The sequence below is a fragment of the Rhea pennata genome, chromosome 2 (assembly GCF_028389875.1).
Source record: "Rhea pennata isolate bPtePen1 chromosome 2, bPtePen1.pri, whole genome shotgun sequence".
Taxonomy (NCBI): Eukaryota; Metazoa; Chordata; class Aves; order Rheiformes; family Rheidae; genus Rhea; species Rhea pennata.
Window position 1 is genome coordinate 144,813,935 of NC_084664.1, and position 17,727 is coordinate 144,831,661.

The window sequence follows — 17,727 nt, forward strand, 5'->3', positions numbered from 1 at the left end:
AATCCTGCCTGGATGCAACCCTGCCTACGATGCCCTAGGTGACCCTGCTGAGCAGGGAGGTTGGACTAGATGATCTCCAGAGGTCCCTTCCAACCTTACTGATTCTGTGATTCTACCGTTAGGACTACTAAGGAAAAACCTTACAGACTTCTCTGTGAATAAAAATCCACTGCTCTTTTCCAAATTGTTCTCCACAAGTACTTTAATATGTAAAAACTGCTAACTTTATTTCCAGTTTTCTTTGATATGTAAGAGAGAAATCCTTGCTGTGCTGAATGATTAAGAGCATATATTGGTTTAGGTTTCTTAAACCTGTATGGATTACTATTCAAGTGCTTAGGTAGTCAAAACTTGGTCTTCAAATTTGCTAATTCTTCATGTGATTAGCAACTCACATATGTGATTTGTAGTTGGGAAGAAGTTATAATGAATGCAAATGTATACAGCACACAGTTTTATAGTAAGGACAGTTCAATATATCAAAAACACACACACTATGGTAAAGAACTTACAGATGCTGTTTGCTGCTGTGTAGCTGCAGCAGCAAATCTTGCCACATGATTTATAATTGGAGAAAAATTGGTTGGCCCATATAACCTCACTTGAGGAAGACAAGCTCGATATGCATCAACAATGCCTTGGATTCCTAGGGAACACAAACAAGTTCATCTTAATTTTTCATATTAAAATTATCAGTGAAGTAGAATGAAGTGGTATGTCAACATGAGAGAACTGTTCCCAGCTTACCTGTACTATGCCCTAGCTGTTCAAATCGTTTCTTTCATGAATCATTAGAGAGACCAAATACTACTTCTAATAACAAAGGTATTTGATAAAGGACACAATTAAACTCCTTATCTATTTAATTAGATCAATATGTCAATATGCTTCACAATTCACCTTTCAAATATTTTTATCCCCTCACACCTATAGTCTAATAGGTTATATACTTTTTTCCAACATAAATTAGTATCATTAATATCATTTGAGAGTTGTGTTAGTGATGCCAGGAACACACAGGTATCCATTGCCTCGTATCATTTTAGAAAAAGTTAATTTTGAGACTTACCATTACAGAATGGGTTTGATGGGTTAAAATTTAATGGAAACTCATGTGACACCTGTCAATACATGAAAGACAATTAGGTCGGTACATACAATCTCCTCCTGAAGTAATGCTTTTAATTATCTGATGTAATGCATTTACATATTCCATTACCTGAAAGGAAGGAGGAACCTGTGCACCAAATCCAAAGGCTGGGAACATTTTATCTCTAAGAAAAGCAATTTAAAAGAAAATAAAGTGAGTGCTTTGCTTTAAAAGTTATCATAGTTCAGTAAATTGAGCTAATCAGTGCCTATCATTAAAAACGGTGTTTATTAAGAACTAAGAAGGAAAATTAAGTGCAAATTTCCTTCTGTAAACATGTCTAGGACCAAAAAAAGTCTTTCAACACCAAATCAACAAGAATTCAAATCTTTATTTAAATTAATGTGCTGTATACATCACAGATTAAAAGCCCTGCTTGTCTGCTGTTAAACACAAGTAGAACAGTGATTATGAAGCCCTTCATTCAGGTCAAAAGCTTTCATTTTGACACTTTTGTTGGTATCTTCCAAACTGTGGCCTATTTTAAAAAGTCACCACAAAACCATACATGCATTTAAAAAACAACAAATTAAAACTTACGTATCATAGTCTTGAATGACCATTCCTACCGACCAAATGGCTGTTAGGTATTCATTAACTCCATTAGGGCTGAGGTAATGCAGAGAGTCTGGGGAACGAGGATCTCCATTGGAGCCTGTAAAATCTATCCCCACCTATCAAATGCAATGTTTATTCCAAATTGTTGTTAGAGGTGAAACCATGCTTCTAATCTCAGGCAGAATTAAAGTGAAAGCCAAGAAAGTGTTAAAAACTCTGTTTACTGGAATACAAAAAAATCTAGCAGGCACAATACTTAAATGTAGGTTTCTTGGAATATTAACGTTTTTGCAACAATGCCACTACAAAAATATCAAAAGCTGTACATCCCTCAGAAGCCGTGGAATGACTTTCATCTTTCAACTATTCATCAGATTTGGCAGCTCTTCAATAGCTATGAAGTTAATGCCATTCTGTTTTTACCATACACACCTTCAGACTCATAAGATTAGCCAGACACCATAGAATAGTTTTTTCTCTGATCTCAAGAGATCATTTTCTCTGGGTCAATAACGAAGCACACTGCTAAGATGAAGAAATGTTACTTGTGCCACATTAGGTTTATGAATTAAATAACTTCAGGGACAGATCCCATATCATGGCTTCTGTGTATTGCTTTCATTATGCAAAGGGCCTTGAAAACCACCATCAAGTTTGAAAGAGAAATCTTAGGCACGGAAAAAAAATAATGAAAAGGAAACATAAAATAAATCTAATCACCGGAGAATTGTAAATTTCTCCTTGGTCTCCACCTACACAGCTCAGCCAGTTCCTACTAAACATTACTATAGGCTCAGAGCTTTGTACTAAGGGCAAAAAAATAATTTTTCGGAAACAAACTGGATGGACTCTGGAAAAATGGTTCCCCCTCTTTCCTCCCATGTTACAGAACAAAAGATATAGTAATCAGATAAAGAGCACAGCTCATCAACGGCATATTTCAGCTTGCTCCAAAAATTTAAAAGCTGCTTTGTATAAATATATATAGTAATATATAATTAACTTACTGTGAAATTCAGCTGGCACCCACCCATGATATAGTCAAGGAATGTGCATTCTACTATGATCTAAAAATAAAAATTAAAGACAGGAATTAACCTTTTTTCAGAGAGGAGAAAAATAGGCATTATTGGAACAACTCTTGAGGTCTCAGATGTACTGTCATTACATCAATGCACAGCACTGGTTTTACTCTCTAGGTTTTACCCCTCCACCACTGCAGTGAGGGTATTTACAGTGTATGCATCACACACATAACTCATCAGAATCAGGACTTCAGCAAAATTACAGGCAGATAACAAAGTAGCTCCAAAAACATCATCATTTTTAACACAATATATTAAGACAGACTTAACACATTATAACTCACTATACTATAGCGAGTTTGGAAATTCAGTGGTTCCAAGAATGGCCTTAAAATTGGTAAGCAACTTTTGCCATATGAATAGCAACTTCAAGGAAGTGGGAGGACAGTGGGTGATAGAGACACTGTTTTAACTGTCAAATATTAATCTGTCTCCTTATACAAATCAGGGCTATTAAATGTTCTTTATGTCTGTAACTTGCAGACGTTTTACAGTTGCAGACATTTTGAGGGTGAAGGCATACTAGATCAGACCTTTTTCACCGGAACACTTATAAACAGTCATACTAGAATATATTACTGACCTCACAGTGCTTAATGCTCACAATGCCAGAGTTTTTATAGCTTTTTTTCTTCTGTCTTTTCTTTTCATTTATGCATTCAAATTCAACCTATGTGAATGCAAAAAAGATAAAAACACAATAAATATCATTTATGCAATACATTCAGAAATTCTTTGTTCTAGGATTGATACTTTTGTCTGGTATTAAAAGTGCAGTTTATTACACTGTCAAAAAAAAGTTAATTCAGTAAACTCAAAATCAGAAAGGAAAAAAATCATCAGAGCAGAGAAAAATGTTAATCCTCTCTCTACCAGAAGCTTACAAAAAGTTTTATTCAGACAAGTGTATTTCAACCAGACGAAGAAATTCTGTACCATTTTCTTTCCGAGGATTGTGCTAAAAACTTTCTCTTTTGTAAAGGCAGAGTGATTCAGCTAAACCAACAGAACTCCAAGCAGCAGTGGCAGTAACAAATAAAATAAAAGGTACATATCAAAGTCTTCCAAAATCAGTTATTCAGCTTCATAAACTAAACCAGCACCTTAATCTAAATTTGGGATCAAGAGCTAACTAGGGCCTGTAACAAAGTACTGCTACCACGCAGTTATGATGGCATGTTATTTGTATGTAAATAGTTCAAAGAGGAATTCCAGATGCACCTTCTAGCTTGGAGTCAGAAAAAGGCCCTACTTTGTTTTACATTAAAGTAAGATTAAAAAAGCAATCTTGCCATTAATCTCAAGAGCAAAAAGGCACAGAACATACCAATAAGGTTAACATCTGAGAAGTCCGTATGTTTCTTCCTTGCCCTTCTAAAAGAACTGAATGAATTTCCTGGATATTTTACTACCTAATCAGCATCGCTTCCATTTCATGGAAGTTGTCTTTCAGTAACTTTTTCCATACTATAACAATTGCTCAGGTTCTCAATAATATTGGACACAAATATGTAGCAAACACATACAATTTTTCAAGTAAATTTCATAATCCTTTGATGGGAACTTAAAGCCTGGGGAAAATAAATACTTCCTAAAAGGAAAGAGAACAAAAATTCTCAGTAATTCTCCAGAAGCTTCCCATTCACTTCAGTCTTACAAGTAGATCAACATCCTGAGGACACATAGTCATACCCATGCTCACCTCAAGTAACTTCAGAGAAGCTGTGCCGAACTTCCCATAGGGGTAGTAGAAGTCAGAATTGTGGGAGTAACTAGAGATCACCCTTGCAGCCTATGAAGTCAAACTCTAACTTGCACTGGAAACATTTTAAAGACATTATCAAATGACTTGGATCATGTGGAATTACAGAATAGTTCCCTTTAAAAGTAGAAGAATTCTGCAGCACATTATTTATCTGTGTTGTTGCACATCTTTGCTCCATCCTACTGACACAGCTGAAGGTTACTTTGAACAGGTACAGCTACAATTCTCATGGAAACTTTCTTAAAGCATTTCGAAAACCAGCACATGAAGATTATAACTTAAAAAACATTTTCTTTAAATTCACAATACACATCACCTATTATGAGATCTCTAGGGGAAATGAAAACAGGCATTTGCATTCCCAGGGAGTCTTTATACATCAGGCTTTGCACTGCACAGGTACTTACAGCTGTGGTTCTAACAAAAAACATCTGTGCTGAAAAATATGAATGTACAGAATTCTGCCAGGGTTTATTCAGTTTATGATACTAATGATTTAGTACAAATACAAACTAAGCATTCAAGATCTTATAAAACTACACGCAGGCACTCGATATATCCCACTATTCATAATGCATGAACAATTTTTCAAATTTTACAGAATTAAAGGAAAAGATCATGAAATATTTAAGTAGTATATAAGTCCATAAAATAGAGATTTTTTGTTGAAGTTGCTATGCTGTCTTTTACTCTTGTAAATCTAAGTCCTTTTAATTAAAAAGTTTGCAAATTGTTAATGATTGAAAAAACACAATAATTTTACTTTAAGAGCCATCTAATGTAACACATCAAGTGGATTTCTGTGCAGTGGTAGCTAAATCTTGAAGTTTTTCGTATTCACTGAAGTACGCATTATAGTCGATGAGTGCTGCACTTGAAATAAGGATTAAGTAAAATCTGACAGAAGTACTACAAGCTTTGTCCTTTTAACTGCAGTGAAATTTGTACTGCATTCTTTATTCTGCTGATTTGTGTTTTCTGATTTCTGTATTTTTATAAATCTGTGCAATTTATTTGGGCTGAAGTTGGGTATTTACACATGTAACACTGAAAACTAACCAAGATCTTAACCTTAGGATAATGAATTCATAATGTAAATACCAAGTCTACCTCAACTATATTAGCATTTTAAGTTGTAGCCTAACACAACTTAGGTACTGGCAAACCCAGTGACGCAAGTTTTGCTCCAAAATGAGAAAGACAACGTAATAAAAACACATAAGCAGCTCAGACTATGCAAGACTTACAGGTGAGGACCGAGATGCTTCCTTCAGTTTTGACATTGTGGTTTGAAAACTTCCTATGAGATCATGAGACCCATCACCATCATAATCATAGCACTCTACCTAAAACGAACCATTATTCAGTGTTAGGAACAGCAACACCCCTATCAAAGTAATAAATATCAAAATGTCATTTTTAAGGCATTTTACAAACCTAAATATACACAGTACTCCTGAATCTCTTACACTGTGGAGTTTCCCATGTGCTACAGGCTTAGAGTGATACAAGCATCCAAAAGGCCAGCAATTTGGTAAAAGTCAATCTACCCAGTTTCAGATCGGATCTTCCACTGAAATCCAGGGGAGCTGCGAATACTCAGCAGTGCACAGGACAAGGTCTCATTCAGGTAGGTAACATCAATTCTGCTGAAACGCATGAGGTGCGGGAGGGGAGGGGGAGAGCGTAGGGAATTTGTCTCTAGGTCTTTTATTGTCATTAGGGATTATGAGACTTGATTTTTCAGAAGTATGAAAAACATTTAACTAGACATGAAATCAGACATAAGATTTTCTTAAGATTAGCAAATTTAAACAGCCTCTATGAGCCACTCTTCATAGATCAGAATGCGTTAACTAAAACAACTCTCTTCCTATATTCAACGTTCAATACTAAGGTTTTACTATTCAGCCAATTCATTTTTAAACATCCCAGCTCGCCAAAGGAGGAAGAAAAAGTTTAAAATAGAAATGCACCCCAATTATCCTTCTGAGTAAAAATTTGTGCATTTAACTACACTAGAATATACTACTTCTTTATTTTATTTCACTTTAGTATGACAGACATGCTGGTTAACTTACTTTAATTAATCAAATCACAGAAAAAAATTAACACAATAACAATCATAAGTCAAGGTAGGAATTCCCCATTATTTGGAATCAAAACGTAAGTCTTAAGAAAATTTTTCTTGAGTATTTATGACGTGAACTGAACAGCTCTCTTCATGTCCTTTTTTCCACTCTGAAGAAAATTATACTATATTCAAGAAAAATAGTTTGTATTGCTTGCCCATTTCATTTAGGAATAATATAGTAAAATGAATAACTGCAACATACTGGACCCTCTAAGGGAAACTCGGTTTCTGGAAAGAAACAGTAATGATGAAGTATACAGTATGTGTACCCAGTTCTACTCTGTGGGAAACATGCCTCTAAATGTTGCAGTGGGCACTGCTTCTACAATATCTTGAATACACTAATAAATATATAAAATGCAACCACATGCACAGATTATCAACTTAAATCGCATACAAGCAGCCACAATACCAAAAGATTTGATGAACATGCCAGATATGATGTAAATTCTTTCAAATGCTGTAAAGTAAGCCAATCAGACACTCAGCTGAGTGCTTCAGTACCAGAAATTCAAAATTGAAGATATTTCCTGAACCAAGAGCAGTATTTGTTCAAAATTAGCAGTTATTTATTTTTCTGGTTTTTTTGAAGGGTCAAAATTTGTCTTGCATGATATATTTGATCCATCTAACCCAATACACATTTCCAATATTGCATTTCAAATATTTAGTCCAGGCAAGACAAAAATATTCCTCTTTTTTTTCCCACATATGTTCTCTTGGACAGGCAAAAACACAAGGGAATGTGATAAAATTGCATGTATGCTTTCCTCAAAAGAACTATGCATGCTTGCTCCAGGAGACACTCACATTTTCAGCACACAAAAACTTCACTGACTCACTGCAAGCACACAAGAAATGTAGATATAAATTCAGAAGACATAGTATTATCTTGGTTTGTGTATTGCTCTGCATACACAAACTAAGCCATTTGATGGGTGAAAAGCAACTCATTAGGGAAAAGCCAGTAAGTGTTTTTACTTACTATGAAAAATAACCCATTTCGTACGCCACTGTGTGCATATAAACGTGTTAAAGTACTGTTTATCTGTTCAACAGTATTATAATATAACTTAATTTACATTTTAATGTTGAAGTGATAGTTCCCAGATTTCAAAGTTAAGATATGCCAGAAGCTGTAACTCAGCCTACTGCCTGCAAGCCCACAACTACCAGTAAAATCAGATTTCCTCTGGAAATAAATGCTTCTGAGGTAGGATTCCAAAGAACTGACATGATTAAAAGCCTAGACTGTATCTGGTCAGGTACTATGATTTTGTTTTGGATGACAGTAGAATTGAAAATCACTCAATTTTAACAGAATTATTTTAATCAAAGATCTATAGTTAACATGTTTCTTTACTAAAAAGAAAAAATATGTCCACAATATATGGAGAAGCAAGAGCTGTCCCAGCTATTTTGGGGAAAAGAGAAAGAAAGGAACAAAGAAGTAAAAGGAACAGAAGCAGTAAGGGCAGCAGCTTCTGAGGTTCTGGGTTTGTGAAGTTGTTCATTACTCTGCTCTGTAATTATGTATTTTAATCTATACAGGTGCTTGTGACACCCACATTCCTGTGGCTATTAAGCATTTTCCATGACTGCCTCAAGCCACACAACTAATATCTGTCACATGCAGCTCATGCTCTCATTTGTCCTTTCACAGAGGAATAACAGTTAGTGTAGTGGTTGTTTAGCTTTAATTCCATTCCTAAACTAAAGGAATTCCTGAACAAAATCATTGAAAAGAAACACAATTATTTCAAGGTAAGATTCGAAATACAGGTGTTAGAGACTAGCCCCAGTAAAACTATCACACCACAGATCTGCTTGATCCTCAGTTTTATCTGAGTAGCAAAGTTAATGGTGTACCCTTATTTAAGATCTTTTGAGAAAGGTAAATAGCTTGAGTAGATGGTCCTCGGTCTCTATACAGTCTTTCCAGGCCAACAGAACAGAACAGAACAAAACGGTTCAAGGGGCTCTTAAGGGAAAACATTTTGTTTTTGGGGATCTGGGCTATGAACAGAAGGGCTCTGTCTTCCTTTCTGCCTGCTTTTGAAAGTATTCTGAGCTAGATGTTTGAGAAGGAAGCCTGCCAATTGCATACAGAAGATTTCTTGACAGAAACTGCTGCTGACTCAGTCAGAACTTGAGACCTAAGCTTTCCTATCAAACCCACTTTACATCCCAGTTGCTTGAGCCAGTGTTCTACTGAATCACGTAGGGTCTAATTCTCAGGAGGCTCAGGATCCCAAGGGCAGGGAGGAACCTCTGTTTCAGAACAGCCTCGGTCAACATCACAGCCTTCAACCCTAACATGACTCATTCATAGGCTAGAAAAAAACCATAGGTCAAATTTACAGGACTTAAAGCATACAGAACTGAGTGGAAAACGCTATATTCCAGGAATTCAGCCCAGGCTGCTTGTTAGCTGCTGTGAATAGACAGATCCAAGCTCTAAGAGCAGCATTTCCAGATGACTGCAATACTCTGATATAAGCAAGGTGCCCTCACAGTTTAAGAGATGGCCAAGAGAAAGTCTTATCTGACTGAGAAATGGGCACAGACTTTCGTCCTTTTTGAGCCTTTTCCATAAAAATATCCAGATTTCCAGATTTCTCTCCAGAGCTCAATAAAAAGAGAAAGAAAAAAGAAAACATGATTGGCAAGTAAGGAGGAAGGAGTTCTCTGATCCTGAGATGATGAAGTTCTTGATTCTTGCCGTATAGGGGATAAAACCTACCTTCTGCCCCACTGTTCAGGAAGAGGAACAAGAGAAAGAGGAAGTAAAGATCTAGGCCCATAAAGATACTTAGATTCCAGATTTCAGCTCAGGTGCCTAAAGACTTGAGAGTAAATAGCTTCACATAGACAAATAAATATGCTACTTAGAAAACAGTTGCATTTTGACATGCTTTTCTGAACAGAAAGATATTACATGAACAGAGAGTGAGGCAGGGGCTTGCCTTCTGTTTAAAATGAGTATCTGTCAAGTATCAGCGAAAGATACCTTACTATGAACCTTCTAAACAAGTTCATATTGCCATGTGTTTAATCTTCACTGCTTAAAAGGTAATGCTTCACTTCAAGTATAAGTGTGCTTCATTCTAGAAGATTCATGATTCATATTATCATTAATTTTCTCCTGTGGTATGCAGCAACCAGGAGCATCACACAAATTTTATTCTATCATTCATGGCTAAATTAACTGGAGCTTATTGCACCACTGTTGCAAGAGGCTGAAAGATGATCAGCAGCTGCAACATGTGTTCAGGAGATAGTTAAAGACTAAACAAGCAAATACATTGTAATGTGTGACAGGCAAGCAAAGAAAAAAACAAGCAAGAATAAAAAGGGATGTTAAACACATTTAACACATGATCTACATCTGTCAGTTCTGGTAGTGTATTTCCATTCGTGTTACCTACCGCACCAGTAACAAGATGTTACAAGATTCATAAAACAGAAAAAAGTATATTCTAATCTTTACCACGTATCTTTCACGATACAGTTCAAACAACACTGTTTGATGCAACATTAAAACTGTATATCTAAATAAGAAACTGACCTGGAAGCTTCAAAGCTATTTATGTTGAACTATTTTCTCAGACTTTTAAAGACCAACTTTTACAGCATCACAAATTGGAAATAATTTTTTTTTCCAAGGCGTGCCTACATTTTTGTGAATTTCAAATACATAATAAAGAGGGGAAAAAAACCTCTCAATATAATTTGAAACAAAAAGAAATAACTAAAATAACACATTTATTACATTTTCTATTTTTTTGAATATATCCATAAGATTAGATGCATTTCTTATACATTACCTTGATTGACTTATCCATGTCACTGTAACACAGAGAATTGAGAGAGATTTTGAATGGCCTCCAAACCGGATTCAAGTTGTTTTTAATAACCTGTAAAAAAAGTCAAAATGGTAGTATTCACAAGAGTGAAAAATCATCACCATAACTTGTCCTACCTTCATGCCATGATTTTCATAAGCAAAAATTGTTGACTAATACCACTTTCCAATTCCTCCCACAATACAAATCCTAATGTATACAATTTAAAGCAAACAAAAAAAAAAAAAAAATCCTAACATGCAATATCATTGTCAAAACTAGATGACATCTTTTCAAATCAGTATTCTTTAGACTGCACTGTGATCTACTACATCATGCAGCTACTATTTTGGAAAGAATTTAAGATTTCACAACATTTATGTATATGCTGATACTGGTAGAGTCATCAGTGAACAGAAACATGACTTACAAATAAAAATATGAAACAAATTACATTGGAATTTTTGAATAGACCAAAGCTCTGGAGATTACATTTCACTCCAACCAAGGCTTATTCTGAAATGCCACTTCTGAAAACTATTTCTGTAAAAAAATCATGTTGTAGTTCAGTGGAAACAGCACATAAAAGGATATTCACTGCATGCACGTGTCTCACAAGCCAAAAGCTAAATTAATGAAATTTGGGAATAATACTGATGGATATGCAGAATTTGTCAATTAGAATACGTCCATAATATAAAACACCCTCTAACTTTGTTTGAAATCAGCAGAAACTCTTCCTTTAAAAGCAATAAAATGATTTCATATAGAAAAAGAAACCATACACAACAACATACCAAAAAACTTCCAGCACAATGAGATGGGATACGTGTGTGTTTCACAAAAGAAAAAATAACTATTTTGAAAAGTAAAATAGTAAATTATGTTAGCAACTTGAGAGGGTTTTTAAATTTGGTAATATACTGATGCTTACGATGCTGGAACAGTAAATTCTAGATTCATAATTTAACTTGAAGATGACTGGAATCATCATGAACATGATATATTTTATGAATGATACATTTTATGCAGAAGAACCACCTCATGAGAGAAACACTGCTTTTATAAACTTCACACAAAAACAATTTATTCTTCTTTGACATCAGGTGCTTCCTAGCTGGAAGTAGCAGCAATAGGCATGACTCGAGTACATTTTCTCTCAATGAGCGTGTCCCTGCTAAGCAAGCATTCAGCATAATTATTTTCGTTAGTGAATATTAGTGAGAAGTGACACTGATGTGAGTAGAACAGCACAAGCATGTCTAAGTTTTGCACACAGAGTAGAACTGAAACAACTGCTGTCTCTTTGCGTGCATTTAGTACCTTTTCAAAACATTTTTGTTTTCTACTAGATTTCAAAAAGTAAAACAATTCCCTTAAAAGAGGATGGCCTAAGACAGAAAAAGAGAAAGGTAGACTTGTTGTCATCAGAAAATCAGTGGAACATCTGAGATAATTCCTAACTCTGGTCTGCGCATCAACTAACAGACCGCTCTTTTATTTTGGAAAGCTTCTGTACTTTTAGCAGTATGACACACTGAAAATCAAATTACTTCAACTTCTAGGTTGTTGACAGAAAATATCCTACCTCTGTTCTGTGAACCATCACCCAGTTTCCATCTCCAGTCTGCTTGTAGAATTCCAGATAAGGATCTGACTTTCCAAAAAAATCCTGTATTTAAAGAACACGCAATTATCCCAGAACAGCCTGTGGCATGAATGTCATTAAATGCTAGTTAAATTTAGATTAACAAGAAGTAAAATAAATATTCAGGGAACAAAACTTGTTATTATTCAGACGAAGAAATTTAAGCCAGATTATATTAGTACCTGTGAAAGAAATGAGGAAAACAGGGCATAAAGTTCTGTAATGTCCATATAACTAAATACCTGACAGTTCAAGCAAATTCAGGGGAGTTACTTATACTACTAAGTTGGACAGTAAGGAAATTATAGATTTGCTCCAGTTCCAAAAGTCTTATTAAATCTACCAGAAAATACAAAAAAAGTAATACTTTTTTCTATTATTAAAATTATTTAAAAGATATTTTTAAATACAATAGTTTCAGCCAGTCCAAAACTATTTAACATAATAGATTCAGGCACTTTAAGAAACATCGCATATCCGTGTCTGTAAGTACACTTTTTATCATTTACTTTAATAAGCTTACAGGTAAGCAGTTACACAACTGCTCAAATTAACGGATATACAAAAACTCCCTTATCTTTTTAATTAAATGTGGAGATTTACATTTAAATGGAGAAAGGCCGCTCCAAGAGTATCCCTGCAATAGTTATAATTTATTTCAAAGCAGTCAATTTATTCTGAAGTCATCTTTCTTCATTTTTCTTCTAGTGTAAGCAAAATCTTAATGGACCTGATTACTTCAGCAAAACATAAAAATGAACATTTTTATATTTCCTCTTTTGCCAAGATTCCAATTTTACTGCTTCATCACAGAAACAGCAATCACTTAAATACCTTATTATCCAATTTCCTTGCTTCTACTTCCAATAACACTACTCTGTTATCCTTCACTTCTTCTGCTGTAATCTAGATAGATAAAGAAAATAACAAAGATTATGTATCTGGTGTTCAGAAACTACGTCATTTTTTCACACTTTTCACAACACTTCTACGACAGCTTCAAAAAAAATCATGTTTACTCAGAAATGAAGAATTAAGAAATGGGGGGGGGGGGAAGAGAACAATTTGGTTTGACATTGGGACTCACTACACATCACTGTCTGAAACACATTTCAATTCAGTACTCAAGAATGATGATGACAGCAATTAAATATGCCGCCCAAACAGTAGGGCATCAGTTGCTTTACTTTAGCCCTAACTGATTTTGAAAACTTCCCAGTACACTTGGAAGTGGTCAGGTGCACACTGGCACATGCACAGATACTGTGCCCAGAAGCTCTGTCCATTCCCTCTTGCTGTTAAAGATGCATGCAGTGAGTCGTCCAGATGCGGAAGTTGGCCAACCCTCCCTCTTGATAATGAAGAAATAATCAGTACAAAAAAATCCAGACTGCTGCAAGATATTCTTTCTAGCATTGTGGATTAGACATGCTGTGTTCAAGCTGCAAAATAAAACAAACAAACAAACAAACAAACGATCATTAAGGATAAAGAAGTATTGTCTTACCTGAATACTGCCTCTTCCAGCAGGTCTGCCATTTTTAAGTAGTAATGGTTTTGTTAAAGTCTTATTAGAAACTATCTGCCAAAACAAAAGTTGAGTATCCAGCATTACCATTAGAACAATCAAATCGTTTTTCAAACGTGTGAAATGAGATAGTGAGGTATTTTCATTTTAGAAATGTCTCCTTTGTCATGAAGATGAAAGCATTACATTTATCTCCTACTTTCTGCTACAGATAGATAGATAATACTTGATATATTTCAAAATTAAAAATAGACATATATACAGATGAACACATGCAGAGTTTCAGGAGCAGAAGAAAATAAAATGCCTTAAAGCAACATGATACACCTACATGGACAACAATAGTATCTTAAATTCTTAAGTTCTTCTTAAGTTTTTCATAAATACCATTTAAATACAGGCAAGCCACATTCCATAAACAGTTTCAGCAAACAGATTTTTAAATACAATGCATTTGTCATGCAAATAAACATCAGCTTCCTCCTGTAAGGTTTCTAGTTGATTTTGTTTTATTCTTTTCAGGCAATGCTTCCCCAGAAGACACTCTGCTCATTCTCTAGGTCTTTCTTTGCTGTAAGAATGAATGACTAATTATAAATTGTTAATTAATTTCATTTCACAATGTCTCCTTTTTCTTAATGCAGTTTAAATAAAAATAATTCAGACATAGAGGCAGAAAAAATGAGAAAATTTTCCTGCAAAGAAATTTCCTGAGAAGAATTCAAAAGATCTACTAGAAAGAACATGTTTGAAAAGAAGCTGTCTGAATGTGACAGCACATAGTGGAATCTTATAGCGAAACTGGGATGACATCAACACCAGGTATAACCAGAATCACTGCTTGCCTTACATGGAAAGCAATCATTATCAAGACTTATATAGCCCTTGTGAACACTCATATTTTGTCACACACTAATTCCTTTATTTTTGGAGCATACAAATAGGAATTTGAGTTTTAGCAATTATTACTTTGCGCATATTGGCAGTCCTCTTATTCTTAGATACCAATCTGGACAGTCACCATTCTAGAGTACATTTTAAGGTATCATTTCAAGATCTTTTGCAAATAGAAGGTATACACTGAAACGAGATTGGAAAAAAATAAATGGAAGTCTATTTTCAAATTACAATACCCTGTCTACACAATAACACCATGATCAATTTAAGATGAAAGTGATTAATGATTTGCAGTAAGCTTATATTAATTACAAAGGAAATCATCTGCATACTTACTTGCCCCAGCGTACATTCAAATTCTCCAAGGAAATCATCATCACTCAGATCAAAGGTCTTGTTGTCAATGTCATATATTCCAAATTTAAGTTTCTGAACAAGCTCAAAATAATAATCGATTAGGAATTTCTTGGCAAACTTTGGGTTCAAGGAATTCTTAATTCTTTCTGTGCGATCAACCTGGAGTTAAAAAGATATCACTTTACCCAGAATTTCTCTAGCCAGTTCAAACAACTACAGTAAGCACCCAAATCAAATGACTTATTATTAAAGGCCTTCAGAAGAATCTTCTTTGTTAAAATATAAAGACATATATTTCTTCAGGCCTTTTCATCAAATATAACTAACCACTGTATGTTGCAAAATACAATGCTGTGAGTCAGATATATTTGAGGAACTGTTTCTCTTTACTCTCTGTAAGAAGCATCTACTCCCAGGTAGGAAAGACCAACATAAAGGCAGCATATTTTCAAATCCAAGATGAGACCCGTTTTGGAGTACTGGATTTATAAAAGCACACTTAAGCACTGGAAGGCTTCTCTCTGTCCACATATGGTTAGGGAAAATAGTACTACAAATAGTAAACAGATTTAAGTACTCCTTAGAAAAGAATTCTTAGCGTGTTACCTGTATACTTGTTATAGACTTCTAATGAGAAGTATTTAGTGGTACTAGTAAATAATTGAAATATTTTAATGAAATTTTATGCTCTTGTGTTTGCGTAAGTTCAAGCAGGATCATGAGAAGCATCATACTTTACCTCATACCACTGCTGACCACTTGTATTCTGCAAAAGTACACACAGTGGGTCTGACTTGGAACCAACATCTTTATCCAAGAGATTTGTGCAGGCAACAGTCAGCTCGACCTTCGTCACACACTGTGCCGCCATTTGCTAAGCTAGAAAGTAGCAATAAGAAATCATCATTAAAAAATGGATTAAAAAGGAAACATTGGAAACCTCATAGTGCATTATTCCTCTGATTGATCATTAGAATCATCAGCTTGTCAGAGTGATATCTGAGATTCTAAAATGCCATCTTACAGATTTATGATGTACTGACATTAACAAGAAAGCTGCCACATTCTTAGCTTTATCACATAGGGACAAAACTTCACTTCAAAATCTGCATATAAGAAACAAGATCAGGTTTCTTAAAATGCCTGAGGACCCAAATGGAAAACAGAACACCACCACCAAGAAAGCACAATGGTTCAAACTATTGGCAATAAAGTTTGTCACATATTTGCATGTCAAGGCTTTTAGAATACCAAGTAAACTTTAAATTATATTCTGTAAAATACACATGAAGCTATATCTTACAACATAGCTATTAATAAAAACTGAATGAATTAGAGCAGATGAATCAGCAGATGAAATATTCTCCCACCAATGCTCTGTAATAAGCCACAAGTTTGGTGGGACTGGAAAAGTAGGCAAATGTTTATTGTGGGTAACAGGAACAGATGATCTTGCCTTAATTAATCTTCCAGATGAAATATAATTTTTGTAATAGGGATAAAAAACTCTGAAGTCAAGCAACAAATTAGGAGGAAGTGTTCTTTTTGGGGGCTCATAAAAAAAATAAAGGCTCACATTTTCTCTAAAGTATCTTAATCATTCTCTACTGGAACTAAGATTATACTAGTTGATAATTACAAACCTTTAAAACAACTTCATTATCAAGTATGAATCCCACTCTGGGATAACAGGCATCTTCAAGCCCAACTAGGTCTGAGCAGCAGATAGACATTTTCTATACATCCAGCATCTCAACTCTACTCCAAAAAAATACAGTTGATCCTTCCTGATACCTCTTTGGGAAGTGAACCTCTGCAGTGCAATTGCCGTTGACTCAGGGAACAGTACTAAAAGTTCCCAGAGATCCTCTTTCAGAAGCAACCTCTCTTGGAAGTTCCCAAAACTCTTTACCTTCATATTCTCCTTCTCTACAGTAAGAGCCCACAGTCGAGATCCTTCTGGATCAACTGACCTTCAAAATGCATCAGAAGACAAAAAAAGGGAATAAGGGAGAAAAGGCATCTCCTTTGATACAGCCAGTTCACTTCAATCACACCCATTGCAGTGTATCTGAATCTGAAACTGTATTTAGCCCAACCTCTCTCTCTTCTCTTCACTGTATTTAAATGATTTTCAGTGAAAAGGATTTTATTTTAGAGATGAAATGAGAAATAAATAAAGAGACAAGAAAGAGGAATACAAAACTGTAAATGCAGAAAAGAAAACACTGCAATCAGAGTTTCCTGAGGTTTCTTATATTTCACTTGGCCATGTTTCATATCTTGCCTCTCCAGCTCTGTTTTTCTGACTTAGAGATAGACCCTTTGAGACTGCTAATAGAATATGAATAATCTGTAACACAGCCACTGAAAGATCCATGCACATGCATTATTTATAAGAAGCACAGCAGATACACAGAAATCCTTTTATACCTCCCAAGTACCTAAATGTGATTCCATCTTTGTGTGCTCTTTCCGCCTATGACCTTACAAAGTTTTGGTCACAGTCTTTGGAAGGAAAAAAAGCTAAGCTCCAAGTATGTAAACTGTTTTTTTAAGCCAATGTTTTTGAGCCTTAGAAAGCATGTCTTTAAAAAAGCAGTCTGCTCCATTTTTCCTGGTTCTCTTTCTATAAGGTTTTCCATGCTTTATTGCTTCTGTGGCTGCCAGATAGAACTCGTTAAAGGTTAGTGGCCATAGGACCCAGTGCAGAGCAGAGCATAAACTCCTTAATGGCTGTTTCCAGAAAAGCAGCTTCAC

At 35.1% G+C, this 17,727-nt stretch overlaps 1 protein-coding gene across 4 annotated transcripts in view; it reads right to left on the reverse strand.

Moving 5' to 3' along the window:
* The window catches only part of CPNE3 (copine 3), a 34,788-nt gene that overhangs the window by 8,980 nt on the left and 8,081 nt on the right, over positions 1-17,727 (reverse strand). For 3 of the 4 annotated variants that reach the window (XM_062570539.1, XM_062570538.1, XM_062570540.1), the window contains 13 exons: positions 15,707-15,846; positions 14,947-15,126; positions 13,693-13,767; positions 13,020-13,091; positions 12,126-12,209; positions 10,520-10,609; positions 5,806-5,904; positions 3,377-3,463; positions 2,716-2,775; positions 1,691-1,824; positions 1,220-1,274; positions 1,070-1,121; positions 513-646 (listed from right to left, as the gene is read on the reverse strand). In XM_062570539.1, coding sequence (XP_062426523.1) covers positions 513-646; positions 1,070-1,121; positions 1,220-1,274; positions 1,691-1,824; positions 2,716-2,775; positions 3,377-3,463; positions 5,806-5,904; positions 10,520-10,609; positions 12,126-12,209; positions 13,020-13,091; positions 13,693-13,767; positions 14,947-15,126; positions 15,707-15,838 — 1,254 coding nt within the window. In that variant the 5' untranslated portion in view covers positions 15,839-15,846. Of the gene's footprint in view, positions 1-512; positions 647-1,069; positions 1,122-1,219; positions 1,275-1,690; positions 1,825-2,715; positions 2,776-3,376; positions 3,464-5,805; positions 5,905-10,519; positions 10,610-12,125; positions 12,210-13,019; positions 13,092-13,692; positions 13,768-14,946; positions 15,127-15,706; positions 15,847-17,727 lie in introns of those variants that run through there. The other variant, XM_062570541.1, reaches the window with a different exon arrangement.